At 52.6% G+C, this 24,841-nt stretch overlaps 2 protein-coding genes across 4 annotated transcripts in view; one reads left to right on the top strand and one right to left on the bottom strand.

Annotated features, from left to right (window-relative positions):
- The first annotated feature begins 6,313 nt into the window (after positions 1 to 6,313).
- On the top strand, positions 6,314 to 9,768 carry myl10 (myosin, light chain 10, regulatory). Its single transcript, XM_066695597.1, has 7 exons — positions 6,314 to 6,354; positions 7,373 to 7,462; positions 7,567 to 7,642; positions 7,803 to 7,907; positions 8,253 to 8,331; positions 8,429 to 8,477; positions 9,534 to 9,768. Exons 1-7 carry the CDS (start codon positions 6,352 to 6,354, stop codon positions 9,636 to 9,638), a joined length of 507 nt encoding a protein of 168 aa, XP_066551694.1. The 5' UTR covers positions 6,314 to 6,351; the 3' UTR covers positions 9,639 to 9,768.
- An 893-nt stretch (positions 9,769 to 10,661) lies between these two features.
- Positions 10,662 to 24,841, bottom strand: part of col26a1 (collagen, type XXVI, alpha 1) — a 25,307-nt gene continuing 11,127 nt past the window's right edge. For 2 of the 3 annotated variants that reach the window (XM_066695594.1, XM_066695595.1), the window contains exons 4-14: positions 16,804 to 16,865; positions 16,391 to 16,526; positions 15,764 to 15,889; positions 15,469 to 15,606; positions 12,986 to 13,066; positions 12,724 to 12,776; positions 12,493 to 12,546; positions 12,165 to 12,200; positions 11,904 to 11,948; positions 11,530 to 11,614; positions 10,662 to 11,428 (exon numbers count right to left, since the gene is read on the bottom strand). In XM_066695594.1, the coding sequence (XP_066551691.1) occupies positions 11,268 to 11,428; positions 11,530 to 11,614; positions 11,904 to 11,948; positions 12,165 to 12,200; positions 12,493 to 12,546; positions 12,724 to 12,776; positions 12,986 to 13,066; positions 15,469 to 15,606; positions 15,764 to 15,889; positions 16,391 to 16,526; positions 16,804 to 16,865 (977 nt within the window). In that variant the 3' untranslated portion in view covers positions 10,662 to 11,267. The remainder of the gene's footprint in view (positions 11,429 to 11,529; positions 11,615 to 11,903; positions 11,949 to 12,164; positions 12,201 to 12,492; positions 12,547 to 12,723; positions 12,777 to 12,985; positions 13,067 to 15,468; positions 15,607 to 15,763; positions 15,890 to 16,390; positions 16,527 to 16,803; positions 16,866 to 24,841) is intronic. The other variant, XM_066695596.1, reaches the window with a different exon arrangement.

Below are 24,841 nucleotides of genomic sequence, written 5' to 3'. Positions count from 1 at the left end.
CAACACGCTGGGCGCGGGTTGCCCATTGTGTGCCACTGTGTTTGAACAATTGGTGGTTGCCTGGTAACACAAACACAATCACCAATCAACAATTGCAGTTAAAATCAGGTTTATCCAGCTGCTCCTCTATCAATTAGTTTAATTGTGTTTGGCGTAGTCCAAGAGCAGTTATGGAAGTGCCCATCTTCCATTTATAGAGGAAGCGTTCCTGTTCAACATATCATCCAGGGAGTCCCAACTCTAAGCCTGGGTTTAAATCCAGGAAGGCTACTGGCAATCGTGTTGAACCAAAACCAAAGATCCGAAGCCCAGGGAGAAATGATATGAGCTGAACGTGAACCAAGCAGCTTGAAGGGGTGAAAGGAGAGGGCAACAGGTCCCAGCCTGGGACATAGAGTCACGCTGGAGCCCCACCCCACCACTCTGAGGGTAACCGGCCATTACTGTGGTTCCACACGTGAAATCAGTTGGCTTTTGGAGATCATAATAAATAAGAGAAAATGTATCATAAGAACATAAGAAAGCGTCCAATCGAGAGGAGCCCATTCGCCCCATCGTGCTGGTTTGGTGTCCATTAAGGAATAGGGTGTCTGACACTCCACTCTGGGTCCTCGGGTTTTCTACCCCTTAACAACTGCCCCCATACCACCCCCTGCTAATTATCATTATACTTTAACTTAAGAACATAAGAAAGTGTCCAGTCGAGAGGAGCCCATTCACCCCATCGTGCTCGTTTGGTGTCCATTAATAACTACGTGATCCAAGGATCCTATCCAGTCTGTTTTTGAATGTTCCCAAATTGTCTCTTCAGCCACATCGCTGGGGAGTTTGTTCAGATTGTGACGCCTCTCTGTGTGAAGAAGTGTCTCCTGTTTTTGTCTTGAATCGTTTCGCATTGGGAACGATCCCCTCCCTGATGACATCTTCAGAGGCAACAATTATGTTGGAATCAAGGACGCAAGGAGGGCCGGAGTCATTGGCAGGCAACACAATGGGGTGAAATACAGGTTATCACATTAAAACACAACACAATTGTCTGTTCTTAGTTTTTTTCTGCATCATCTTGGTCCCGTAAGGTGTGTCTCCCCCCCGAGCAAGTTCTTCTCTGGGGTGGAGCTCAGCGACAAGCCATCCGACCTGAAAGACCGGCCTCCTGCCGTTTCGCAGCGCCCTGTCACTAATTAGAAACACATGCTCGCCGTTGCCTTGCACATTCCTCACATGGCTGACCTGTCCTCGGCCCCGAGTCCCACACCGGACCGGCAGCACGAGGCCACCAGCAATCGCTGCTCCAAATACGGGCTGCGGCGAGACAGTGCTGCACAAGGTCACACGTTGTGCAGAAGACGGGAAAAACTGGTTCAGTAATTGTCTGCTTTTGGTGTTTTTTAAACGTACATTTTGTATGTTTTTGTTGTGCTTGTTTTTTTTCTTCAGAGCCTTTCCCCATTTAAACTTTTAAGACGCTTCAATGAATAACTGAAATCAAACAAGGAGTGCCACCAAAGGGATTAATTTATCTGTGTTCATGGCTGCACATAAATGAACAAGACTTTGATTTATTGCACTAGGAAATTAACAACATTAGTTTTTATTTATTCAATGTGATTCCCACGGTTAGGGGCGATCCCATGACTCTACACTAATGTCGGGCTGACACGCGGCCCAGGCTGAGCAAATGTGCTTCGGTCTGGGCTTGGGGTACTGTGCACTTTGGGGGATTAAGGTGAGATGAAGTTATGACTGCCCTGCCATCGTGAGCATCCCCCCCGCCCCGCTCTCTCCCTCTGTCTGCTCAGAAAGAATTGAGACGTTCAATTCCCCCGAGAAGAGAAAATCAATAGCAGCGATGAGTAAAGGAGAGCGGGCAGTCGGGCGCTCAGATTGATGTGGCCGGCGTGGCTCTGTGCTGGGCTGTCCAGGCGCTTTTACTGTCAAAAGACAAAAGGGCTGATATATACTGGAGACTCACTCCGCTAAAGTGCGCCGTTTCATCTCAATTTAAGGGGGAAGAGCCAAACGCGGACACACGTGGCAGGTATGAGACCTGAGACAAGGCAGCAGGTTTCGGTACATGGACGTCCTCCTCGCCTTGCTTAGCGCGGACTGAGATGATATTGCTGTCCATTGTATATATTTACATACAGGAGTCTAAGAAAAGTAATCTTACATATGGATAGAAAAACGCCAGGCCGTCAGACTGGCATGTGAGTGCGTAACAGATCTGAACGTGCCTGGACCGAGTAGGCCTCGCCACGGCGCAGAGTTTTTCCTGCTGAAGGAAAGGAAGAACGAACTGAGCCGCTGTTCCCCCCCCGCATCCCGCTGACGCTGCAGAGGAGAAACCCATGTGACCTGCAGGCAGAGCCGTCAGGTTGGGTTACAGAGCCGGTGCTGGAAGAAGGACCACTTGGAGAGATTAACGATGTTTGGGTTTCGCTAATTAAAAAATGAAATTACAGTTAATCACCCTGCCACGATGTGTGGTGTGTGTGTGTTTAACAAATTAGCACGGTTTCTGTGGGACGTGTGCGTGAACTGCAAAGAGGACTTGCGCGGCCGGCGAGATTAAACTCTCGGGCCTGAGAGTCCGCGCCACCCGCGGCAGCCCAGGGGCCCCCGTCCCGGCACGGTCACACTTCAGGGCCAAGAAGGGGACCGGCTGCCTCCATCTGCTGGAGCTGGCGGTGTGTCTGGCTTCAGCACTGGTCTTCTATAGTCCATGTCCAGGCCACAGCTCAGTGACCGGGCATCAGGGCCTTTGTTTGGATGTTTGAAAACTGAAATTTGGGCAAACAACTGCCAGCGCACGATCCCCTTCCAGAGGGGCAGTGGAGTCAAGTCTGCAGCTTCAGTGGATACAGTTATGAGTTGTAAATTAAAAACAAAAACAAAAGACCGGATGGCAGACAGAGAAACAAAAGCGTCGGGCAGCCGGTGCTTCAAGTCGAGTCGCCATCTCAGAACCCACGCTGTCCCCCCTGTAATACGTGCCCCGCCTGTAGGACGACAAACCCCGCCGCCGCTCTGCCGACGGTGCATCTGGCCAGCAGCTGTGCCCTAGAAAACAGCTGGTCCTCTGTAATGGATTTCACCCGCAGGCTGCGCTGACTCGGCTGGATACGAGCCATTCCACTTCGCTTCAGGTGAGAAACACGAGCCTCTGCCTGCCAGCGGTGAAACAGGTGTCCCAGGCGCTGCGCAGGACGGATGTGCAGACGGGGGGCAAGTTCACCTTCTGAGGGAACGCGATTATGGTTCTGAGTCAGGACCTTGGGGGGGCCCTGCTCTGCACATGCTCCCATCCTCCCGCCTGTCTCCCTCGGCTGAGAGCTCCAGACAAACACAGTCCCTTTGCCGAATACGAGCCCCTCCCAGGGGGAAGGGAAGGGAAGGGGGTCGTGACCTTCAGACTGATCCTGTTGATGTTTCCTTTCATGAGGATTCCCCCCCACCCCAAACTGTTCTCCAAACACAAAGCAAGAGTTAGATAGTATAGAGTCAACCCTCATGTGTCTTTTAACAGGGAAACCTAACAGTGGCAAGGAGAGACAGAGAGAGAGGGAGAAGGAGAAGGAGAGAGAGAGGGAGAGAGAGGGAGGCAGGGAAACAGCGCAGGCCCGGCGCCGGTTCGCTGTAGTGTGGATTGGTATCTGCGGGAGCCCCAGCTGCACAGTGTTTGCAGTTGGATCTCTCAGCGGGCCCAGAGCGCCCCCAGCTCTCCTCTCCGCTCCGTTTGGCGCTGTGGGACCGGGGATCGGACACGTCCCAGTGGCAATTTGTTTTTCCAACCCACCAGTGCACTCCCCTCCCCCTCCGATTGACGAGGCACTGATCCCCTCCAGAGAGATCAATTAGGACGTTCTTATCCCCCAGCGGTGTTCTGCTCAATATTTCAGATCTTTTTCTTTTTTTTTTATGTTTTTAATCAAATAAGGTCTCTCTGGAGGCCAGTCCTATTTAAAATAAATATATAAAAGAAAATAACAGACAGCGCCAGGGATTTGACTTTAATCACGGAAGCACTGTCTCTTGGAGAAGTCTAAATTAGTAGAGGCGGGAGGAAGAAACAACTGCCACTGCAAGAGGGGCTGAGAGGGGCTGAGAGGGGCTGAGAGGGGCTGAGAGGGGCCGGGGGGTGGGCGGGGGTCCAGACCGGGTGATGGGAGTCGCAGTACCTTACGAGGCGAGTCTGGGTTTCCTGTGTGTTCAAGCACAATCACACCCTGCCTGCCGTGCCAAGCGCCATAAACCGTCGTAAGCCTTTTTGTAAACCCAGTAAGTTAAGTCGCCCCGGATAAAGACGTCAGCCAATAATGAATAAATAATTATAATTACTGTAAGTGCAATGTTTACCCGGCTCCTCCCGACTCCAGATAACCAGCAGCAGGTTTTCCAGTCTTAACCAGATCTTTGTTGTCCCATCGCCCTCCCTCACAGCTACGTACAGACGGATTGTCACCAGAGCTGCACCTTAACATAGTCACTTTGAGAAAATGGGCAGGAAAATCTGCTCTGGGGCACCAGGCCTCAAATATCACCCAAATGATGTGCTATGACAAGCGTGTGTCTGCGCGTAGGGAGTATGTTCAGTTTGTAAAGTGTCTTTCTGCGAGTTGCGTCAAGGCCAGTGCTCAATGGGACCGTGTGCAGATCTAATCAGGCGTGTTTCGGCTGTTTGGTGGCTGGCTGCACCGCAATGCAACAGTTAAAGCAAACAGCTTGGATATCCGTGCCGAAGCACAACGATGCTGCAGATCTCACTGTTAGGCACAAAGGAAGTTATGAACAGGAGCATGAGACGTGGCCATGTAGCTGGGGCTCCTCTGCCCTGATCAGACCGTGCAAGTGACTGCCTCTCCCTCTTCATGCGTCTCATACCTTTAAAACGCACACTTCTGCTCCCACAGGAGGGAAGGTGTCGATCCATGTGAAAGAGGCGCCATCATGTGGCATTCGGTGGAACCGCTGCGTGTCATGAGAACAAGTCCTCTTTCATGGGACCGGCAGCAGAACGAATATTATCTGGCAGTTTAAACTAAATGTACTCTCTGCGCTAATAGAGCCAGTGTGTCCTGAGGCTCATCATTATTATGCATGGCTCCCTGGGGCTCGGATGTTGCTATCGGGTCAGGAGTCGGCCATAAAATCTCGATGAAAGAGAGATGTGTGGGCCACAACCAATCCGGTCTGAATAGCGCTGTCAGGACACGAGGGGATCGTCTCCGCCCCTCAACTCAACCCCCAGCCCTTTCCTCTTGCACAGAGTCCAGAACAACGCTGTGCAAATGCAGAACTGTGTGTGGGAGAGTAATCCAGAGCCTGGCTGAAGTCCACTGTCCTCCGCTATCAGAGGCATGTGACCCCTCTAGGCCTCCCTCGAGTCCCTGCTCTGCCACCTAACATGGGCAGAACCAAGCCCAGGAGCGGCGCCCTGCCAGCCGGACTCGGTGCCCAGCCTGCCTGCCACGCTGCCGGTACAGCTGCTCAGCCTGGCACCCCTGGAGGACCGAGGCACGGAAGGTCACTAGAGCATGCTGGGAGTTTCCGGGCGCCCCAGAGCTCTAATTCGTCTCATTCTATGCAATATCACCCCGACATCAATCACCCCTGAAAAAAGATTTACAAGCCCCTACACTTTTACCGACCCCCTCCCACCCCAGGTCCCCTACCCTTCGCGTGTTTCTGCGATGACAGCCTTGGCTGATGGCGTTAAGGCCAGGCTGTTTGAGTGTAAAACACAAAGCCACAAAGCTTTAGCCCTAAATCACAGACTATTTTTACCAGCAGGGGAACTCTTGCTGTAAGCCCCCCGATTCTTGATCTATTTCCACACGCCAAAGCACAATCTGGCACCAAACGCCCCCTACAGGACTCGAGATCTCCATCCCCCCGTGGGCACTATAAACAGGCCGAAATAAACAAGTGGCCACAGTCACCAAGACGTTCCCCAGTTCCCCAGTACGTCCACCTGGGTCTCTCCGGCCTGGCGCGCTCTGCACCCGCCTAGTTGGATCGGGTGGGTTCTGATCACCCAGACAGTAAGGCAATTGCACAAGGCCCACTGCGGTCTGGGCCCCGGGCACCCCTGCACCGCTGGGGCAACCAACATGTGCACCTTGTTTTTAAGCCCCTGTTTTAGCGGCATCCCTGGCATAGCTGTGTTTCGGCGAGGTCTGCATGCCTGGGATTAGGGCTGGTTGCTGCATTTTTCCAGTGTGGGCTCCATTGTCTAAACATAGACCAGGTATTCATGTAAGCCAAGCAAATCCGTGTATAAAACAGGACGGCCGGTGGCATCGGTGCTCGGGACGCTGGGAGGAGAGAGAAGCATCCAGGAACCTCATCAGCATGGTAGGACTGTGCCGTCTCTTTCTTTCCCCCCTCCTCTTCTCTCTCGCTCTGTCTGCTGGTGCTCGGGGGGGATCTCCGCTCATTCTCCCAACATCATCTTGTTCTGGGTGTTTTCTTTGCTTAATTAAGAACGAACATCTCGGTTGGGAAAGTTGAGGGATTTTTGTATTCTGTGGCAGACCCTTGGAATCGTTTGTAAATGTATTCCAGTGCCGCGCTAATTGCCAAATCAGTGACTTACATAACGGCAGCATATTAATGAGGAATAATTGGTAAAGGGGGGGTAAAAAAAACAGGAAGGAAAGCAAAACCTGAGCAGAAAGGGTGAGAGACGCGGCTGCGGTGCACGGGCGGATTGAGAAATGACTCTTTATTTTTAGCTGCATCTCCGAGGCTCTTTGGACAGGCAGCGTGAAACTAGATGACTTAAAAAGACCTTTTCCGATATTAAGAGAGCTTAGTCACTGAGTGGGGGAAGTGGAGCCGGGGATGTTGTGCAGTGAAGCAGAGACAGGAAATCCAGCGTCGGTTACTCAAGTCAACGACTTTCTTTAACAACCGTGCAGTACAAGAAATGTATATCGCATGCCAACGCAGCCACAGAGTCACAAACACAACACAGGGTAATTTAACCCAGATACGAGTCCGAGTACTGTTGCATGTCTTGGGAAGATTAGGACAGACATCGAGGCAGTTCTTTGCTCTTTATTTAGTGCAATAGTATTGTTCTTTTTTTTTTTTACTTTAATGGATATTAAAATATCCTCTGGAACAAAGCCTGGATAGTCACGACAGATGGACACACACAGAAACACACACACACATGTATATATGTATATGCTATTTATATGAATCTACTGTAGCATCAAACATCTGTCGGCTTTTTAGATTATTTTCTGTATCCCGAGTCATGACAAGTCGAGGTGACTGAACACAGACTGAACTCAGTACAGTTTCCCTTGTATGTCTGTATGTTTGCCAACACGCACTTTATATGTACCCCCACTCCCCCTGTCAGGCTCCAAAAAAGGCTAAGAAGAAGGCGGAGGGTGCCAGCTCCAATGTGTTCGCCATGTTCGAGCAGTCCCAGATCCAGGAGTTCAAAGAGGTGAGGCCCCGCAAACACGCACGCACACACACACACGCACACAGTCTTGTGCACCAATCCACACACGCACCCCCCCCCCCCGCTCACTGCTCTCTCTCCTGCAGGCTTTCACCATTATGGATCAGAACAGGGACGGCTTCATCGACAAGCAGGATCTGAGAGACACCTTCGCAGCTATAGGTAAAGTATCTCCCCGACCGGCCCAGTCCAGCCCACTAGAGCTGCCCCTCTCCTGCCCAGTTGCACACGTGGGGTTTCTCAGACATCGCACCAGAACACGCAGGCCCTTCACACACTGACATGCATGCACCTCTACAGCGACTGTGCTTGTGCTCCGCAGGCCGCATCAACGTGAAGAACGAGGAGCTGGAGGAGATGCTGAAGGAGGCGCCGGGGGCCATCAACTTCACCGTGTTCCTCACCATGTTCGGAGAGAAGCTCAAAGGTCAGGGCTGCCTGGAGACGGCCGGCCGCCAGTAACCCCTGCACTGACAGTCCAGACATGGGGGGCCGCTGACGGTGCGGTACTGGAGGACAGATTGTCTGCCTGATTGATGTTCTGCGTCCATCTCAGGCCACATGGGCATCCACTCCCAGCATTTCACTCCAGGATTCACACGTTCATTCTTGGAATAAACACATCAGGGGTTTCTCCTAACCTTAACCCCTCTGTGACCCGTTTGCACTGGACGTGGTGCTTTGAGTTCACAGAGCTGTAGTAAACCTCATACAGGGGGGGGGGGGGGCAGTTCATTAAAGGTTGTAACTCACTTCACTTCCTGTCCGTTAGGCAGTGACCCGGAAGAGACCATCATGAATGCCTTCAAGATCTTCGACCCGGAAGCCCACGGACACATCAGAGCAGATTAGTGAGTCAAAGCCATCAGCAGCTGCAGAATTGCGAATGCAGACAAATGGGGAGCGTTATGGGCCCAGCGCAGTGTCTAATCCCTCGCTCTTTTACAGCATCAAGCGCATGCTGATGACGCAGGCAGACAAGTTCAGCGAGGAAGAGGTGAGTGATGCTGCCAGATGTGTCCTGATCTCAGTGGAATCAGTTTTTTCCACCCTCGTTTTTAAGGACTAGTCTAGACATTGGTTCAGTTTTACAGCAGTGTAGTTTGGCTGTACTTCAACGCACTGTGGCTTCAATCATAGTGTTTTTATAGAGCACTTCTTCAGGGTGAGAGAACTCATAATTGCCATTGGGTTATTGAAGCCATCGACCAGAAGAACACATAGCCACTTTCACATTCATACAATAGAGTCAGCAGAAGATAAACATAAAACATGAAAATGTTCCAGCAGGCCAGGTCAAAAATAATTGATATTAATGCATAAAAATAAAATAAAGGGCTGAAAGAATGTGGAGCATCATGGGAAGCCAGCAGGCAACAACAAAACCGCACAACATTGCTCACTTTCCCACCCGCAACGTGTCGCACAGCCGGCAGTGCGCAGATCGGATCTGCGGCCTCTTAGAGGTCCTCTCGTGAAACAGAGGAGCTGCTGGACTGAGGGCAGAGAAGGCGTTACTGTGCGGAGCAGGGGAGCAGTTCTGGAGGAATCGGGGAGGTTAGCACTGCAACAGCAAACGAGCAAAGCCACTCTGGAGCGACGGGTGACTGTTGCTGTGGGATCCCGATGTTGTGGTTTGTGTTGGGAGTGATTCAGCAACCGCAGATGTGTTATAAACATGGAGCGCTGCACGGCAGGGGAGGGGGGGGGAGAGACAGAGAGAGAGAGGGACTGAACGGTAGCCAGGCTTTTGGAAGATCTGTGCACGTCTCTGACACGGAACAGCGCGGAACAGCTGTTTTGAATAGACGCGCTAATTCAGAGACCAAAACAAACCAGGAAACGCAGTAGCAAATCTCTCACAAGCAAACAAAACTGCGCCTGAGAACTGGGCTAGTTCACATGAAAGTCCCCGGGGGCCGAAGGTCCCACCTTCTTTGTGGAGCAAGTTTCCCCGATAAAATCATGTAGAAAATATAGGTTCTCTGGCTGCGGGAGACGTGGCCACATCTAGCAGATGTGTGAGGTGGCCATTCCCTCTGTCCCCCCTCAGGTGCAGCAGATGTTTACAGCGTTCCCCCCGGACGTCGCGGGGAACCTGGACTACAAGAACCTGTGTTATGTCATCACCCACGGAGAGGAGAAGGACCAGGAGTGAGCTGGGTCGGCCAGCCCCGTGTCTCCTCGCGTCTGTACATTGTGCTGCTGTACGTCTGACCCCTTTAAAAGGACCCTGCTCTGTTTTCTCACCCCAAGAATGAATAAAGCTTCTCCGCCAGCTCAACGCGCATCCCTTGTCATCACCAGAGCCCCTTATTTCCAGCAGCTACTAATTCTAAAGCACAAACTAATTTATTTTGTATTAAAATGTGTGTGTGTGTGTGTGTGTGTGTGTGTGTGTGTGTGTTGATGTTGTGGTTGTGATTGGCGTCAGATAGACTTGGATCTGTCCCCATTTAACCCACATGACTGCTGGGTGATGCACTATAGTGCACAGGGAGAGAGAGGCTGCATGCGATGAAGCTCCAGGACACGCACCTTCAAGGACACACCGGATTACATACGGTGTCTCTCCCTGCCAAGTCCACACACCAATATCAAACCGAGCTGCTGTCACACAGGCACACACAGACTCGCTCTCGAGACACGAGGGCAAAATCACAGCTAAACCACGATCGCTTACAACCGAGCGAGAGCCAACACAACACAGCCCTTATTTACACACAGTGCTCTAGGATTAGTATGTCGGCTACACAGCACATTTAGACTGATAACAAAGGGGGAAAGAGGGACACGAGATATAATCCCTCGACTTCAGCAGTTCCAGAGCGGAGCGACTCGGCTCGAATTCCTCACCGCTGGGTCATGTGACCACACAGGCAGAGAGAACAGCCCCCCACTGACGCCAACACACACAGACGAAAGCTGCAGCGACTCAGAAATAAGCAGACGGGGTCAGAGGTGGCAGAGATGGACGGCACTAAGGTCTGGACGTTTGACTGTGAGCATTTGAACCGTGGACTCTGCTACCCTCGAGGATGAAGCGGTCATTGAGAACGGATGGGTGGCTTAATAAACAGGACAGGACTCAAGCTTCAGAGTTACAGGTGTAGATTACTTTTCTAACGCACATGAAAGGAGTCCCCATGTTCGATTCGGTCACAAATACGCCGCCAGGCCGTCAGATGTCGCAGGTTTTATTTGGTTTATATATTAAGCCCAGCTATATGGGGAGTATGCACTTATCTATGCAACTGGTGTAAAAAACATTTCTTAATATTAATACAATAAGCAGGAATATTTTTAAATAAGTTAATAAAAACAGGGGTAGGGGTAGTAGCCTTTTAGGCCAGCTAGAGAGAGCAGTTTACAGCAGTTTACACAATTATAAAGCTCTCGGGGTCCACCTGAGACCCCCACCTGGAAAACGACTCGAGATAAAATCAGAAAAACAAATGTCTCTTATACTACTGGTGCTTCTGAAGCTAATCCGTCTCACAAGCTAGGGGACTCTTATGCCCTCTGCCCCTACACAACACACTGCTACACCACAGTCAAAACAGCTACAGGTTTTTAACACAATAAAGACTAAACATATTACTGGAACAATGTGTACTTTGCATAATTTCATAAATGATCCCATCCTTGCTGAAAAGCTCCCACCTCTTACAGAGGGCATTTTCTATGGACACCCCTAAACCACCACACCCCCCAGCGGGAGCCATCGCCCCTCTCAGCCCCCACGTTGCGCCCTGAGCTGTCGAACCCCCCTGGTCTTCTCAGTAGGCTACTTCCGGCCTTGCCCCTCGCTCTCCTGGCCAGTCGAGTCGCCGTCACCCCTGAGGAGGGAGGAGAGGAAGCGGTACTGCCCAGCCCGCTCGGTCTTGAGGGCGGGAGGCTGGGTGTCGGTGAGGGCGTCCAGGCCGGAGCCGGGCTCGGGGGGGTTCTCTGCAGAGGGAGAGAGTATTGATTAGAGTACCGTTGATTAAGCAGGGGAGTGACGCTCTCTAGTAAAGACCAGGCGCTGCTCCGACCCCCCGCTCCCTCACCGTGGATTCCAATCATGTGTTCCAGAATTAGAACCCGCTCGGCCAGGATCTTCAGCGCCTCGCGCAGCTGCTGCACACCCTCGCCCTGCGGGGACAGGAGCAGCCTTCAGTGGCACGCACTGCTGTGTGTTTGATTGTTTTCTAAGCATTGCCAATTACAGCTCAAGCCCCGGTGAGAAGAAGACAAAGGTGCACTGGTGAGACGTCTGCTGCTCCTCACTTCCAGAGGGCTAAGAGCAGAGCAGAGACGGGGTTTTGATCAGAGGACGCACACATGGCTCTCACTGACAAACGACACAGGCTGCTGGTGTGTGGAAAACTCTCTGTCCACCATGCCATCCTACTGGCTCTCTCGCTCAGCCTCAGTCTCTCACCTCTAGTAGGGCATCTCCTGGATCCCCCTTCAGCCCAGGAAAGCCCTGTGAACACAGACACACAGTCGGCACACTGGGAGCGCGAATATCTCAACACAAGCACGACAAGCTGCTGGTGAGCGCTTAACACAGGAGGAAGTGTAACAGGAGGAAGTTTAACAGGACAATACAGGGCACAAACACTGAATATCAGGCCACGAGTGCGGTCTTGACAATCTGTGACAGCGGTTGGTGAGTAGTGAGCCGAGCGGAGATACTCACGGGCCGGCCCTGCTCTCCGGTGAACCCTGGGGGCCCCTGAGAGAAATAGAGAGAGTCAGTGAGAACAGACATGCCTTCACACAACACTGCTGTTGACTGGCCACAGCACACCCCCCCAGCTCACCAGCCCCTCCTGCCATCCTGGTATAACGGAGATACTAGGAGCAGGTCCTGGACTGGGCCGCATAGACATCGATCACAATCGGCAGCAATACTGTTATTGATTGTTATAGTTCTGAAGTTACGAATGCTATTAGAATGGAAAATACAATGTGTGTTCTGATTTGACACTCTTCTGTGCTTTTTTAGATATTAAGGCAGAGCTCACCTGCTCTCCGGGGTCTCCTTTAGGCCCTGGATCCCCAGTCCTGCCTCCCACTCCCTGCAACACACACAGACACGGTCAAGACCCTCTACGCCCCCCCAGTACTGTCTCCCCAGGGAGAAAATGCACAGAAATGCTGAGATGGAAAACAGCAAGAATCCGTCGTGATGCACTGTCCAGGTCACATGATCTATTTTATTAAAACAGCGAATCGTAGAGGGCTGCAGTACTCACATCACGGCCAGGCATCCCTGGAGCTCCTGGGGGTCCCTCTGGTCCTGGGGGGCCTGCAATGGGGGGGGTACAAATTGATTCGATCCCAAGACCAGGTAAAGACCCCCCCCACAGCTCACAAGGGAAGCATTGAATACTGTTGCATCTGCTGCATGTCTGTGAGAACTTGCCCCCCACACTGGGCTACTGTGGGAGACAGAGAGACCAGGCACAGACCTGACTGCCTCCTTGCTTCTCGCTCCCGGCTGGCAGAAGCTCTTACCTGGGGGGCCTGGGGGACCTGGGGGGCCGGGGGGGCTGGGTGGTCCTGGAGGCTCTCTCAGCCATGGCCCAGAGTCTTTGCCTGCATGAAACACAAACAGAAGCAGCCCGATCAGCACGTGGGTCCTGTCTGTCCCGTGTGGGCCGAGCGCGGGTAGAGCCGGGGGGGCAGCGAGGAGCCGAGTTAAATGATTGTCGATTCCAAATTGTGGTGAAAAAGAGGGAAAAATAACTTCAATTTCATAATAACAATATTGATACATGTAGAAAGACTACAGACAGACAGACAGCCCCCAGCGCATGATCTCAGATGGAGGTCCGCTCCTGACAGTGTGGACCACAGCACAGTCAGCACCCGGATTAAAAGATCTGCTGCAGCTGCTGCTCCACGCGTTCCCGCAGACAGATGAGTCCCGGCCTCTTCCAGGAACTCACACCCTCCGAACGACACGACACAGGGATGCCATCACGCAGGCCTCGGGAACGCAGGACTGCTCCCTGCAGCGGCGGCGCTCAGCTGTGTTCCCGGGAATGCACAGAAACCCACAGACAAATTTACGGCCCGGGAGGACGGTCCAGATCCGGCTCCCCAGTACGCGCCTCGCACGGCAGGGTAAAAATATCAAATTATCTGTATTTGATCACTGATTATCGGGCCAGGCATCTCCCAGGCGTCTCCTGTGTGCGGTTCAGTTATTTACAGCTCTGTGTCTGTGTGAAACCTGCCCCTCTGTCCAGCCACTGCGAAGCCCCCCTGTCCGGCAGGTTTAACAGGTCTCTTCAGTCAAGGGCTAAAGTGAGACTTCTCCATTAGCGGAGCCGGTGTGCAGAGCAGCCGAGTGATTGAGAGGCTGCTCGGCAGGGAGACCAAAAGACACTGTCAGGGCCAGGGTTCGAGTCTCCCCCACACCTAGGCTACCATTAAGGTCGGGGTTGTTTTCCTATTGAGTAAACTGAATCGGTGTGGATTTTCACGTGAAATGTTCAGGTTGGTTAGGCTGTGGACTGCGATTCTTCCCACATCTCTCCAGGACCAGCCCTGCAGAGCCCAGCACTAGAGCGCCATAATACCACTGTGAATAGAGACCACCGACAGATGCTGGACATGGCGATAGGTTCAGGATCGAGCCACAAAGGAAGTCAGTCTGTTCGGCGGGAGAAGAGCGCTGCTGTGCCGACTGGCCGCCTGGGGCCCCCGGTCCCCTGGTCTTCAGTGGGGATTAGGAGCTGAGCTCTAGTCCAGGTCCGCAGGCTGCCTGAGCACAACTAGCACAACCAGAGCAGACGGATCCCGTTTCTCCGACTCGGCTCAGGTCTGTGTGAGAGGCAGGTTTTGACTCACTATCCTCGGCTTCTCGCTGTGTTTTTATTGAGCAGGTTTTTGGCTCAGGGGGCCGACCTTGGTTGCCAAAAGTCGACTGCTGTGCTGACAGGTTACAAATTGGGTCTGATTTACAGCAGGCTGACGGCAGCCAGCGCCGAGACTTAAACAAAGCCAGCCTCCTAATTAAATGCAGCTTGGAAAGACTGGGGCCAAGATGGGGGTCTGCTGGCCTCTGGTGGCGGTGTCTGGAAGTGGCCCGTAATTACATCTGTTGACACAGAGCGATAAACCGCTTCGATCTCACTAAACATCCATATCACCCCGAGGGAGTGCGATTTGGGTTTCCTCAATTTGTAGGCCTTCTGGGGATGGTTGTTTCATAAGGGTCTGCTTTAACGCCCACAGCAACACACAAAATGGAAAAGGGTCTAATAAATCCCTATAAACACAGAATCAAGTTTGCTCTCGTGTCGAATGCATGCTGGGAGTTTGCCGGTGAATGTTGTCCTCCTTGTTGTTTTTGCTCTACTTTTTACTCAACAGCCACACTGAGTCAAAATGGCATTATGGAAAACCTGAAACTAACACAAACACAGAGACTGTGATTACAGTGTGAGATATTGACCCAAGAACACATAAGTCATACTTCATCCTTCCAGCGCAGTTCAGAATTGGCCAGCTGTCCTTGGCACAGGTCTACAATAAACAAAGCGTGAGAAAGACTCCAGGCCAAACGAAAGAGGCAGAGCGGACTGATTTTCGGAAAAAGAATATGATTTTGGTTGGGGGGACACTGCTTAACACAGAAAGGGATGCACACAACGATAAGCACCTGTCCTCTGTGTGAGCTCTGAGCTCTACCAGTCCACAGCCTGTTCAGACCAAGGTCTGCCCACCCCATGAGAGCTAGAAATAGCAGCTGAATTGATTCTGAACAGGCAACCAGGCGCTTCCTAGGCTGAGCCTTGATTATATCTCTAGTGAGAGACCGCTGACTCAGTCGATCAGAGTTAGATCTTTGCCAAGCTGGAGGGTGCCCTGCAGACCCCCTGCACGAAACGCTCTGTCTGTGTCCTTCACCACGGGCGCGAGGGAAGAATTGTGATTTACTCGTTTTGGGGTTGGGGGAAGGTTTGGTGATGGCTGCTGCTGTGACTCACCCCCTCCTAGGTCCCGGGTGCTCAGCCTGTACGCATCTCCTCGCAGTGGGGGACTCTCTGAGGGCCCCGGGGGCCCTGGCAGACCTGGGGGGCCAGGCAAGCCTGTCTCCCCAGGTATCCCTCTCTGCCCCTGCGGCCCTGTGTGTGGGGGGACAGACAGCACAGGTCAGTTTGAGTTTGGTATCTGCGCATTTCATATGTTTCTGTTTCTGTTTTTAAAAATTCAAAATGTGTATTAGTCTCAAAGACAGTGTTGAACACTATGATGTCATGCTGTAGAGGTGGGGGGGTTTACCTGGGGGTCCGACAGGTCCTGATAGACCAGAGGGGCCACGCTCTCCTGCAGGACCAGGGGGCCCCACTGTTCCCTGCTGTCCTGGGGGTCCGGGAGGTCCGGGAGGGCCTCTGTTTCCAGGAGGTCCTGAACAGAGAGAGAGTGAGAGAGAGAGAGAGAGAGAGAGAGACGTAAGGGAGACACCAGGGAAAGGGAGAGAGAGAGGAAGTGAGAGGGAGAAGGAGAGTTTTGTTCGAGATAAAAATGCAGCTGAAGAGTTAAAGAGGAATAGAGAGGCGCGGCGCAGACTGACAGGAAGAGAGGGAGGCCGCCTGCTGCAGCTCAGCGCTCAGTGACACTACAGCCTCCATCAGGTTCAGCTCAAACTATTTCAAACAGCGGCTCGGTTCCAGTGTTTCAGCGCCCTGCTGGGTCTGCTCTGCTACACAAGCGGCACTTCAGACGGCACCGGCCACCCCCCGCGACTCATGTGATGACACACTCAATCGCACCCAATGACAGACCCTGTTTACACCCGCTGGCGTTGAAGGACACCTGTAACTCCAGCCCTGAGGTCCATGTCCCCCAAGACGGGCTGGACTGAGAAACTATGAACATCTGCAGAGCGTAGAGCCCTTCCACACTGACCTGCTGGGCCCATGGGCGCAGGTCCCAGGGGTCTGATGTTCGTGGGAGTGGTCTTATCCACCTCGTTACCTGTGGAGCCGTTCATCCCATTGGACACAGGAGGGATGAGTCTCCCAGTTTCCTCCAGCAGCACAATCTGCAAAGAAACAAGAACAGGTCGAGAGGGGAGGGCAGGGCTGCAGCTGTAAATCGGAGGTGTGTTTCTCGGCTCTACCGGGGTTGTGTTTTAAGTGCGTGCTCATAAATACAGTCTGGGTAAATGTTTTGCTGTGGTTGTGCCGGGGTCTCAGCCCTGTGCCGTCACTCTTAAGCGCTGGCCTGTGGAGGACACATTTGGCCACATGGTGGCAGCAAATCCCACCGATGCAAAGAGACTGTTCAGCCTCTGAGCTCGGCTCGAGCGCCGCACTCACCTTGGACTCGATAGTGCTCAGCCGGTTGTTCAGGTGAGTGAAGCCTGTACAGTTCATACACTCTGGAGGAGAGAGAGAGAGAGACACACAGAGAGAGAGAGAGAGAGCACAGTTACAACACAGTCTCGGCTACAAAAGGGGGGGATACAAAGTTTCAGCTGAGCATCCCACCTAAATAGTTCACTGACACCATCATGATTATTATTAATAATAATAATAATAATAATAATAATAATCATCATCATAGTTGCAGCAGAAGGACACAGTTTGATAGCCTGGAGAGTATCTCATGAGAGTCGAGTCTGACCATCGGTGGCCTCCAGTGCAACAAGAATCATCATCATTATTATTATTATTATTATTATTATTATTATTATTATTATTATTATTTATTTATTTATTTATTTATTTTATTTCTTGGCAGACGCCCTTATCCAGGGCGACTTACAACATAAGTGCAAAACAAAGTGCAAGCTTTGCTACTTTTGAGAAATCAAACACAAAATAAACCGACTCCCAGGGCAGACGAGCCACCTCTCCCTGTTCCACTGAGCCAGGTTTGGACTCCGACAGAGGAATGAGAGACAGCAGACTGACAGACAGAGACAGACACACAGAAACGCCTACACGGGTTTCGATGACATGACTAACATGGGGGGGAAAGAAAAACAGAACCAGCTGTCTGCCCTCCTCCCCCAACCCAAACACACACACACTCCTCCCCCACGCTCCTGCAGGATGCCTGGACTCCCCCGCCCAGCTCTGCCCTGTTCCTCCAGCGCTTGTTTTCTGTCTGTCTGGCCCCTGGCGTTCCCTGCCGCCGCTCCAGACACGGCAAACACTCACACAGCGCTGTGCCCTCACCGCGGCACGTGCTGCTGGCACTCTCCCCCCCCCGCTGCTGCGTCTGCACCCTCAGGTGACAAGGCGAGGAATGGACTTACAGTCAAACTCCTTATCATGAGCGTCCACGGTTCCTGAGATTCGGGTTTTAATTTCATCCCTCGCATCTCTCACTTCTCAGTATTTCAGCCACAAATTCCTGTTCGACGGGGGTCCCGTGGCCGAACACACAGCCCGCAGCTTTAGCATTTGCCAGCCAAATAACAAATTGACAGTCATCAAAAGTCAGTCAGACATCCTCTCGACGGCTCCAGCAGTTTCCCCGATCCTCCCTCCGGTTGCCAGAGAGTGGGAGACGCCAGAGAGCTCGGTGGAGGCGTCCGACACACACCTTTCTACACACTCATAAATCACTCCGGAGTGAGCTGCAGCCCGGTGACGGCTCACACGGCAGGTACCAGCGAGGTGGAGAACAACCATCAATCAAAACGAAAACAAATACTTTTTATAGCAGACAAGAAGCACGTGCTGTGGGGAGCTTGTGACATCGTCTCTAATGTCCTTTACCGACAGAATAAAGCTGAGGAACAGATTCATGCCGGCCAGGTTTCCTGACTATTTGCAGGTCGGCAGCCAGCTGTTGTGTAAACAAAAACAAAAAAATAAACTCAGCACACAAGAGACGACTTGTTTCCTCAATCTACATCATCTCAATCATCTGTTTTGCGACTGGGTTTTGTGTGGGAAACGAAGTAATGTAGAAAACTATTTCAATGGATAGAAAATAGCGTGAGAATTACAGAGTGCATAAAAGCCACATTGAATTACCCTCTGTGTCTCTCATGTCGTGTACAGCAGTAACGCCGAGCCGTCCCCCCGTCCCACACCAGCGTGTCCCGAGGTCACGCAGCCCCAGTCGCTCGGGAGGTTTGGCCCCTGGAACGACACGAGTCCTGCGCATCGCGGGGACGGAGAGCCAGCATTATCCCCAGTCCACACCAGGGCATTCATTGAGGAAAAGAAAAGCTCTACACATTATTTGTATGTGCTGTGGAGGACAACACTTCATTAAACGAATCTGTGACTCTCACCAGGAACCGCCAGTAGGGACCTCAGACTCGGTCACAGCCCTCATCTGACGCACAGCAGCGAAGTGTGGAGTTAATCTCACAGAGGCCACTAATGCTCAACAGCTCGTCTCTCTGGTGGTTCTTTAATCGATTACATTCTCACCATTTAACCATAATCAGCTCCCTTCATGATACTGAAAACATAATCATGAAGTCAAAGTCATTCTTTAACGCTCACACATGCTCCACACATGTAGCCCCACCACACTGTGCAGACGCACACTGACAAGGGTGAAAGGGTTTCGGTTTACATTCATCTGCAAACTGATGTGTGTCAGAAGATAAACTCGTGGGATCGCGGTCAGGGAGAAGGAAAACACAGAGGCCGAAACCAAGAGAGACAAGAGCCGCCAAGAAAACATAACGCAGGAGAAGACAGATCGGGACGCTGGAGGACGGACACTGGCAGCCAGCGCAGCCACTCCTGTAACACACTCCAACGCGCCGGTCAAGTTTCAAACCAAATGTGAAGCATCCCGAGAACGGAGATGGAAGACTGAACAGTGATTCACCGGTGGCTGAGCAGCGGTGGCCCCTCCGAGCCGGGCACTGTGTGGCAGCTGTAACGCGTCCCAATATTACTGGATTCTTGCTGGCAGGCTGGCACAACTCAGCGTTACCTCAGAGGCAGCAGACAGGCTGGGTGCTGCGCAGTGAGGGGCACAGAGGCGGTGCTTGCAGGGGAGGTTGTGAACAATCAGGCGGAGAGACGCTGCTAATGAAACCCGGCCAGCGAGGCTCAGAAGAATGAGGAAAGTGCAGGTGACCCCCAACCCCCCTGCACCCCAACCCACAGGACAGCAGGAAAATAATAACAGGCTCCGAGTCATCGTAGATCACCCCTAAAACCCCAGTCTGCCGAGCTTCGTAAACAGATGTTTTGTTTGGAGAGGGACTGGCACAGGCCGGTGAGGGGTTTCCAGTCTGCGGTTGACAAGCACACGCGGTCACACACTCCCCCGGCTCCCTTCCCGCCCCCGCCCCCATGTTTGCCCCTCGGAGGCCGCTGGTGGTTGGGAGTTGTGAGCCTCGGGGTCTCTGTGTGGAGACAGACCGCAGTGACTCTGCAGTCTGGAATCTGGACTGTCTTCGCTGCTCCGACATCTGCTCCTGTGAGCGATCGTTTCCAACCTCCCCCCCGCCCGTACCCCCACCCCGCCCCTACACTCAATACTGTATTATTAATTGCCCTGATTTACTACTTTAAAACAGGGAACACCAGGCGCAAGTGTTGTTTTTTAATTAAATCGGCACATCTGTTCTGTGGGAGAGCCCATCAATCTCGCCAAGCTCTTCTCCGGTGTGGGAGCTGGTGGGGCCCTCCTCGGCGCACCATCCCACCACGCAGGGCCATCCCCAGTGCCAGGCCCCGCTAATGCCTTTACAGGGCCACTCCACAGCACGAGAGCCCGCCTCAGACTTGCGAGGAGGAGGAAAGGGGGGACGCAGATGCTTCCTCCGCAGCCTGCGGTGAGCGCGGCTCTCCGGGCGCTGGAGACTCAGACAGCCTCCAGGAGTGTGGCGCAAACGAGCTTTCCAGACAGGAGAGAGGTGTAGGGGGAGGCCAGGGACTCCTCAGAGGGGTGAGGGGCTGTAACATGAGAAAGACCGTTGCTTTCTTTTTTCTTTTTGGAACAGATCCCTCTCCCAGGCCCCCCCAGACACACACAGCACAGACTTGAACGCAACGGCAGAGACACACAGAAAACCATCCCACAGACGGAGGTATGCACCCTCACACACTGAACTCACGCACACATGCACACTCTTAGATGGTTATAATGCATATACTTGCACGCTCTCTCACACACACACACACACACACACACACACACACACACACACACACACACACCTCAGCCCCCGTCTGGGAGGCATTAGTGGGGTCAGGGCAGGCTGCTGCCCTCCCGCAGCCCCAGCGCAGACAGTCCTGCCACAGCAGATGAATCGTCTGGGCTGCTGTGGTTGATCAGAAACACATGGCCACTCAGGAGCTGCTATGGGAGTAACCTGAGCGGGGCGACACGCAGGGAGCCCGAGGCTGGGCCGGGGCCTCCTGGAAACCTATGGGCTTTACCTCCGTGTCCCCGGGTCCTCTGGGGTTCACCTCAGCCAGGTTCAGACTGATTTCATGGGAGCGATCATTCGATTTTATTTCTGTGTTTGGAACGTGACCCATCGGTGCTGCGACAGATTCGCTCATCTGAGAGACAGAAGGAGGCGACTTTCAGCTGCTTCCTCCACCTCCCGGCACCCCCCTGCGAACAGCTGCTGGAAAAGCACACGTGGAAAAATAAATTCCAACGAGGACAGAAGCATTTAACGGCCCCGATGTCCGTGGCGAGAGTATAACTCCTTGCCTTAACAAGGCGAACACATTAAAGAAACCAGAGAGGTACGGCACACAACGGGAGCGGCTCCTTCATGTTGCGTGACCGAGGGAATCCAGACGTGGTAATGGCAGCAGACAGCTGGCTGCAGGCCTGAGCCTTGCCAGAGAGAAGAGATCTCGCCCCAGCCGCCAATAAAAGTGCAGAAAGCGTCTCCTCCGGGACACACGCAGATTCACCTCACTTTCTCTCCAAAACACACGGAGGCAGAAGAGAAGACAGACTCACTCAAACATCAGATCAGTTATGAATTGTTATTGGGCCATTTTGCTGCCAGCCGGTGCACCCCCTCCATCTGTGTGGCTGGGCACCAGTGCCAGGGTCTGCTTGGCCACCCGGCAAGGCTGTCCGGGAATGGGAAGGATGTCTGCCTCCAGCCCAGCCCCATGGCAGATGCGCCCAGTTTACCCAGCTGTCCCCTTCCTGCTCTCGAGTCCACACTCTGCGAGGCTCTGACCGTGGTCTGGCTCCTCCACGCGAGGCCAAATCATTCACTCCCTCACTGTCCACCGTATCCTGCACCCTGACAAGTGACCGCAGTCTCTTACCTGTGTCTGAAATGAAGGGGCCACTCAATACGGTTTTGTGGTTTTTGTTTGTGGCCGTTACTAAACAAAGCTCAGCTGCTTGGTCTCAGTTCTCTTTCCTCCTTTGAAAGCTGCTATTTTCTTTTTCAATATTCATATATATAATTTGATGCTACAGTAAGCACAGTATAACAGTCTGTTCCTCTCTCCTGCACCGTGCCGCTGCAGTCTTCCCTCGCTGTGCTCACTGTATCGGCGTGCCAGATTGTCGGGGGATCGTCTAACTCGGGTCACGTGCGTAACGTCTGCAGGAGAGCAGGGGGAACCCCAGAGGCCTCGTCTTTTGTCTCCCACAGAAGTGTAGAGGCGGTGCCGTGACCAGAGTGCACTCGGCACAAAGTGGGTAAGACAGGCTGTGATGAGGCTGTGGTCCCGAGGTGTCGGCCGGAAGTCTCTGTGTCACACACGGTCCCCACGCAACACAAGGTCAGGGCCCGGTTATTGCATCCAACACACTGAGCCCTGGAATAGACTGAGGGGCCGCAAAACAGCAGCCTATTGCTTTGGGTCGATGTGTCACAATGCTTTGTGCCACTGCCTTCAACACGAGGAACACCTAAGGGGGGGAATAATCTGAAGGAAAACAGCGCTTAATTCGGTGTACTTCCACACAGCCAGCAACCGCAGCACCGTGTGTCCAGTACACACCGGGTCCTGGCTGCCCTTCTTCCCAGGGGAACCTCGCGCAGCCAGAGCACCGGCACCGCAGGGAAGGCAGGCGACTGAACCACCTCGCTAGACCTGACCTCGGGACTCTGAGGCGGCGGGCCTGACAGTGTAAGGTGTCGGCCCGGTGTCCCGCCATGCTGTCAGACAGAACCAATCATTAGCAAGGTCACAGAGGGCTTGGAACGGCACCAAGAAACACGTGACTCCGCTAACAGAACTCACAGCAGGGAGGTCACGGGTCACAGAGCCTTAACCCTTTCACACCTGGATGGCATACAGTGAACTGTGTCAGACAGCGCAGAGTGAAGAGCAACTACTCAAAGATCAGCTGTGTATATCAAATTATAATAATCCATGCTGTTATTACTTCATGCAAAGGGCTAATTCCTCTTTGATTCTGCTCTAGAACCTCAGAACCTCAGAGGAGGAAAGGTCCAGATACCGGTACCCTTAGGTCTGCCCAGAAATGCAGCTCCTGGCAGGGCTGGGAGATGGCCATCGGACAATGTGCCGAGGGGGGTCAGAGACAATCCAAGCAGCCACAGCTCGGCAGAGACCAGTAGCGTCCTCCAGCTGCACACAGCCGGACCAGGGGAAGCTCTGCAGCTCCTCACACAAGTCATTTATTTACAGATGAGCCATTTTATTTATTTATTTTGCTTTGGCAACAGAAACAAGGACGATCGCCACTTCCCAGCAAGGCTGTTGCAGGCTGTGTGCATTCCAGCACAAACACTGCTAATTACTGGACCCCGCTCCAGCCCACGGGAGATTAAAGCCTTAATAGAAAGATTGCTTTAATAAGAAGGAGAGGGAGAGAGAGAGTGAGACAGAGAGAGAGAGAGAAAGAGAGAGAAAGAGAGACAGAGAGAGAGAGAGAGCTTCCATGCCTCCATGTTTTGATAAGATGTTATCTACTGCCTGGTGTACGGTCTGCACCAGCATGGGCAGGAAGAAGCCAGAGAGATAAGGACAAGAATCAAAGTAGAAGCCATATCAAATATGTCAGATGAGCACAATGACAGGGTTCTCCCACAATGCAGTGCGATGAAAAGATAGCCATCTGTACTTGCATGCAGTGTCCTCAGCATAGTACAGTCATGTAGGACTACAATCTAACCTCCCTCTCTCAGTGGTCGAGTCACTTCCTATCCACAACCAGTCAGAAGGGCAGCCAAGTAGGTGTTATGTTCAGGGTTCGGGGCTTCATACAGCGCATATAACTCAGACCATCAAACATTGCGAAGACTCATGGAGGTGACCAGTCTTTGCTATGACACCGAGCAGGATATCCGGAAACGTCATGTAAACCCTGTCATGACACGTGACATGAGGCTGAAACTAGGAGAGCCGGTGTCTGGAAAAGAAAACAACCCAAAAATGACTCTCTGGGATCCTTTAACAAATGGCTGCATGGGATTCTGGGAAGTGTTTTCACAAGTAATATTGCGCAGCATGATGCCTGTGGCTTGTGTTTTTTCCTCTGCCCTCACGCAATGCTGCAAAATATCCTGGGGATATAAACTTTATGAAGAAGGGGAGAGAGAGAGAGGATGGAAAACCGAGTGGCTGTGGGGGGCTGTGATTGATTTATCATGCCATGGAGACTGGGGTCATTGGACTTGACCCAAACCAAATCTGGCACAGGTCACAGGGGACAGACTCTGAAGCCCGGACGTGCGAGACACAGCGACAGTTGGAGCAGCTTCTCCTCGCGCTGCAAGATGATCTAAAAGGAGAATCTGCCATGTGCTCCAGTCCAGCACACAGGCCCGTCCCTGGCCACAGTGGGATCTCCTTTAGACAAAGGAGGGGTTGTGTTACCGACCCATGTTAGGCAACAACACATTGCCAGGAGATTCCAAACTTCATGGCCGATAGACCTGAAGACGCCTGCGATGGGACAAGTCGAAAGCTCAGCGGCAGGGCATCTGTAACCTCGTTCATTAGCAGCCAGGGGTTCGGTGGTGCTGTGAAACCGTCCTAATCCTCGGCACCTTCCCCGCTGCAGGCTTATAGCACAGATCCCACCGAGCCTCTCCTTGCGGTGTCGGGGGTTTGCACATCGCCCAAACACAGGCAGCACGCACGTCCCCCCACCCCACTGCACCGCGAACAGCCGGAGTGACTCTGCTCTGAACGCCGGGCAGGTTCCCTTGACACTGTGTGTTCAGCCCCCCGTCCCCCCACTCCCATCCCGGCCACATATGGATACAATTTACTAAACGCTTTAACTGTTTTGGAAATATTTGCCAGTGCATTTACAGAGGTTAAGCAAACAACAAAAAATATGTATATTTGTTGTTTTTATGCACATTTTTTTATTTATTTTTCTCCTCCGTTGAAAGTGGCGATGCACAGAGTTAACCCCTCGAGGGCCGGAGCTCCAGGGCACCAGGCTGTGATCTGGGATACCTGT

This window comes from Amia ocellicauda, chromosome 22, assembly GCF_036373705.1.
Source record: "Amia ocellicauda isolate fAmiCal2 chromosome 22, fAmiCal2.hap1, whole genome shotgun sequence".
Classification (NCBI taxonomy): Eukaryota; Metazoa; Chordata; class Actinopteri; order Amiiformes; family Amiidae; genus Amia; species Amia ocellicauda.
The sequence above is the reverse complement of the archived record's forward strand: the minus strand, read 5'-3'. Positions and strand labels throughout refer to the sequence as shown.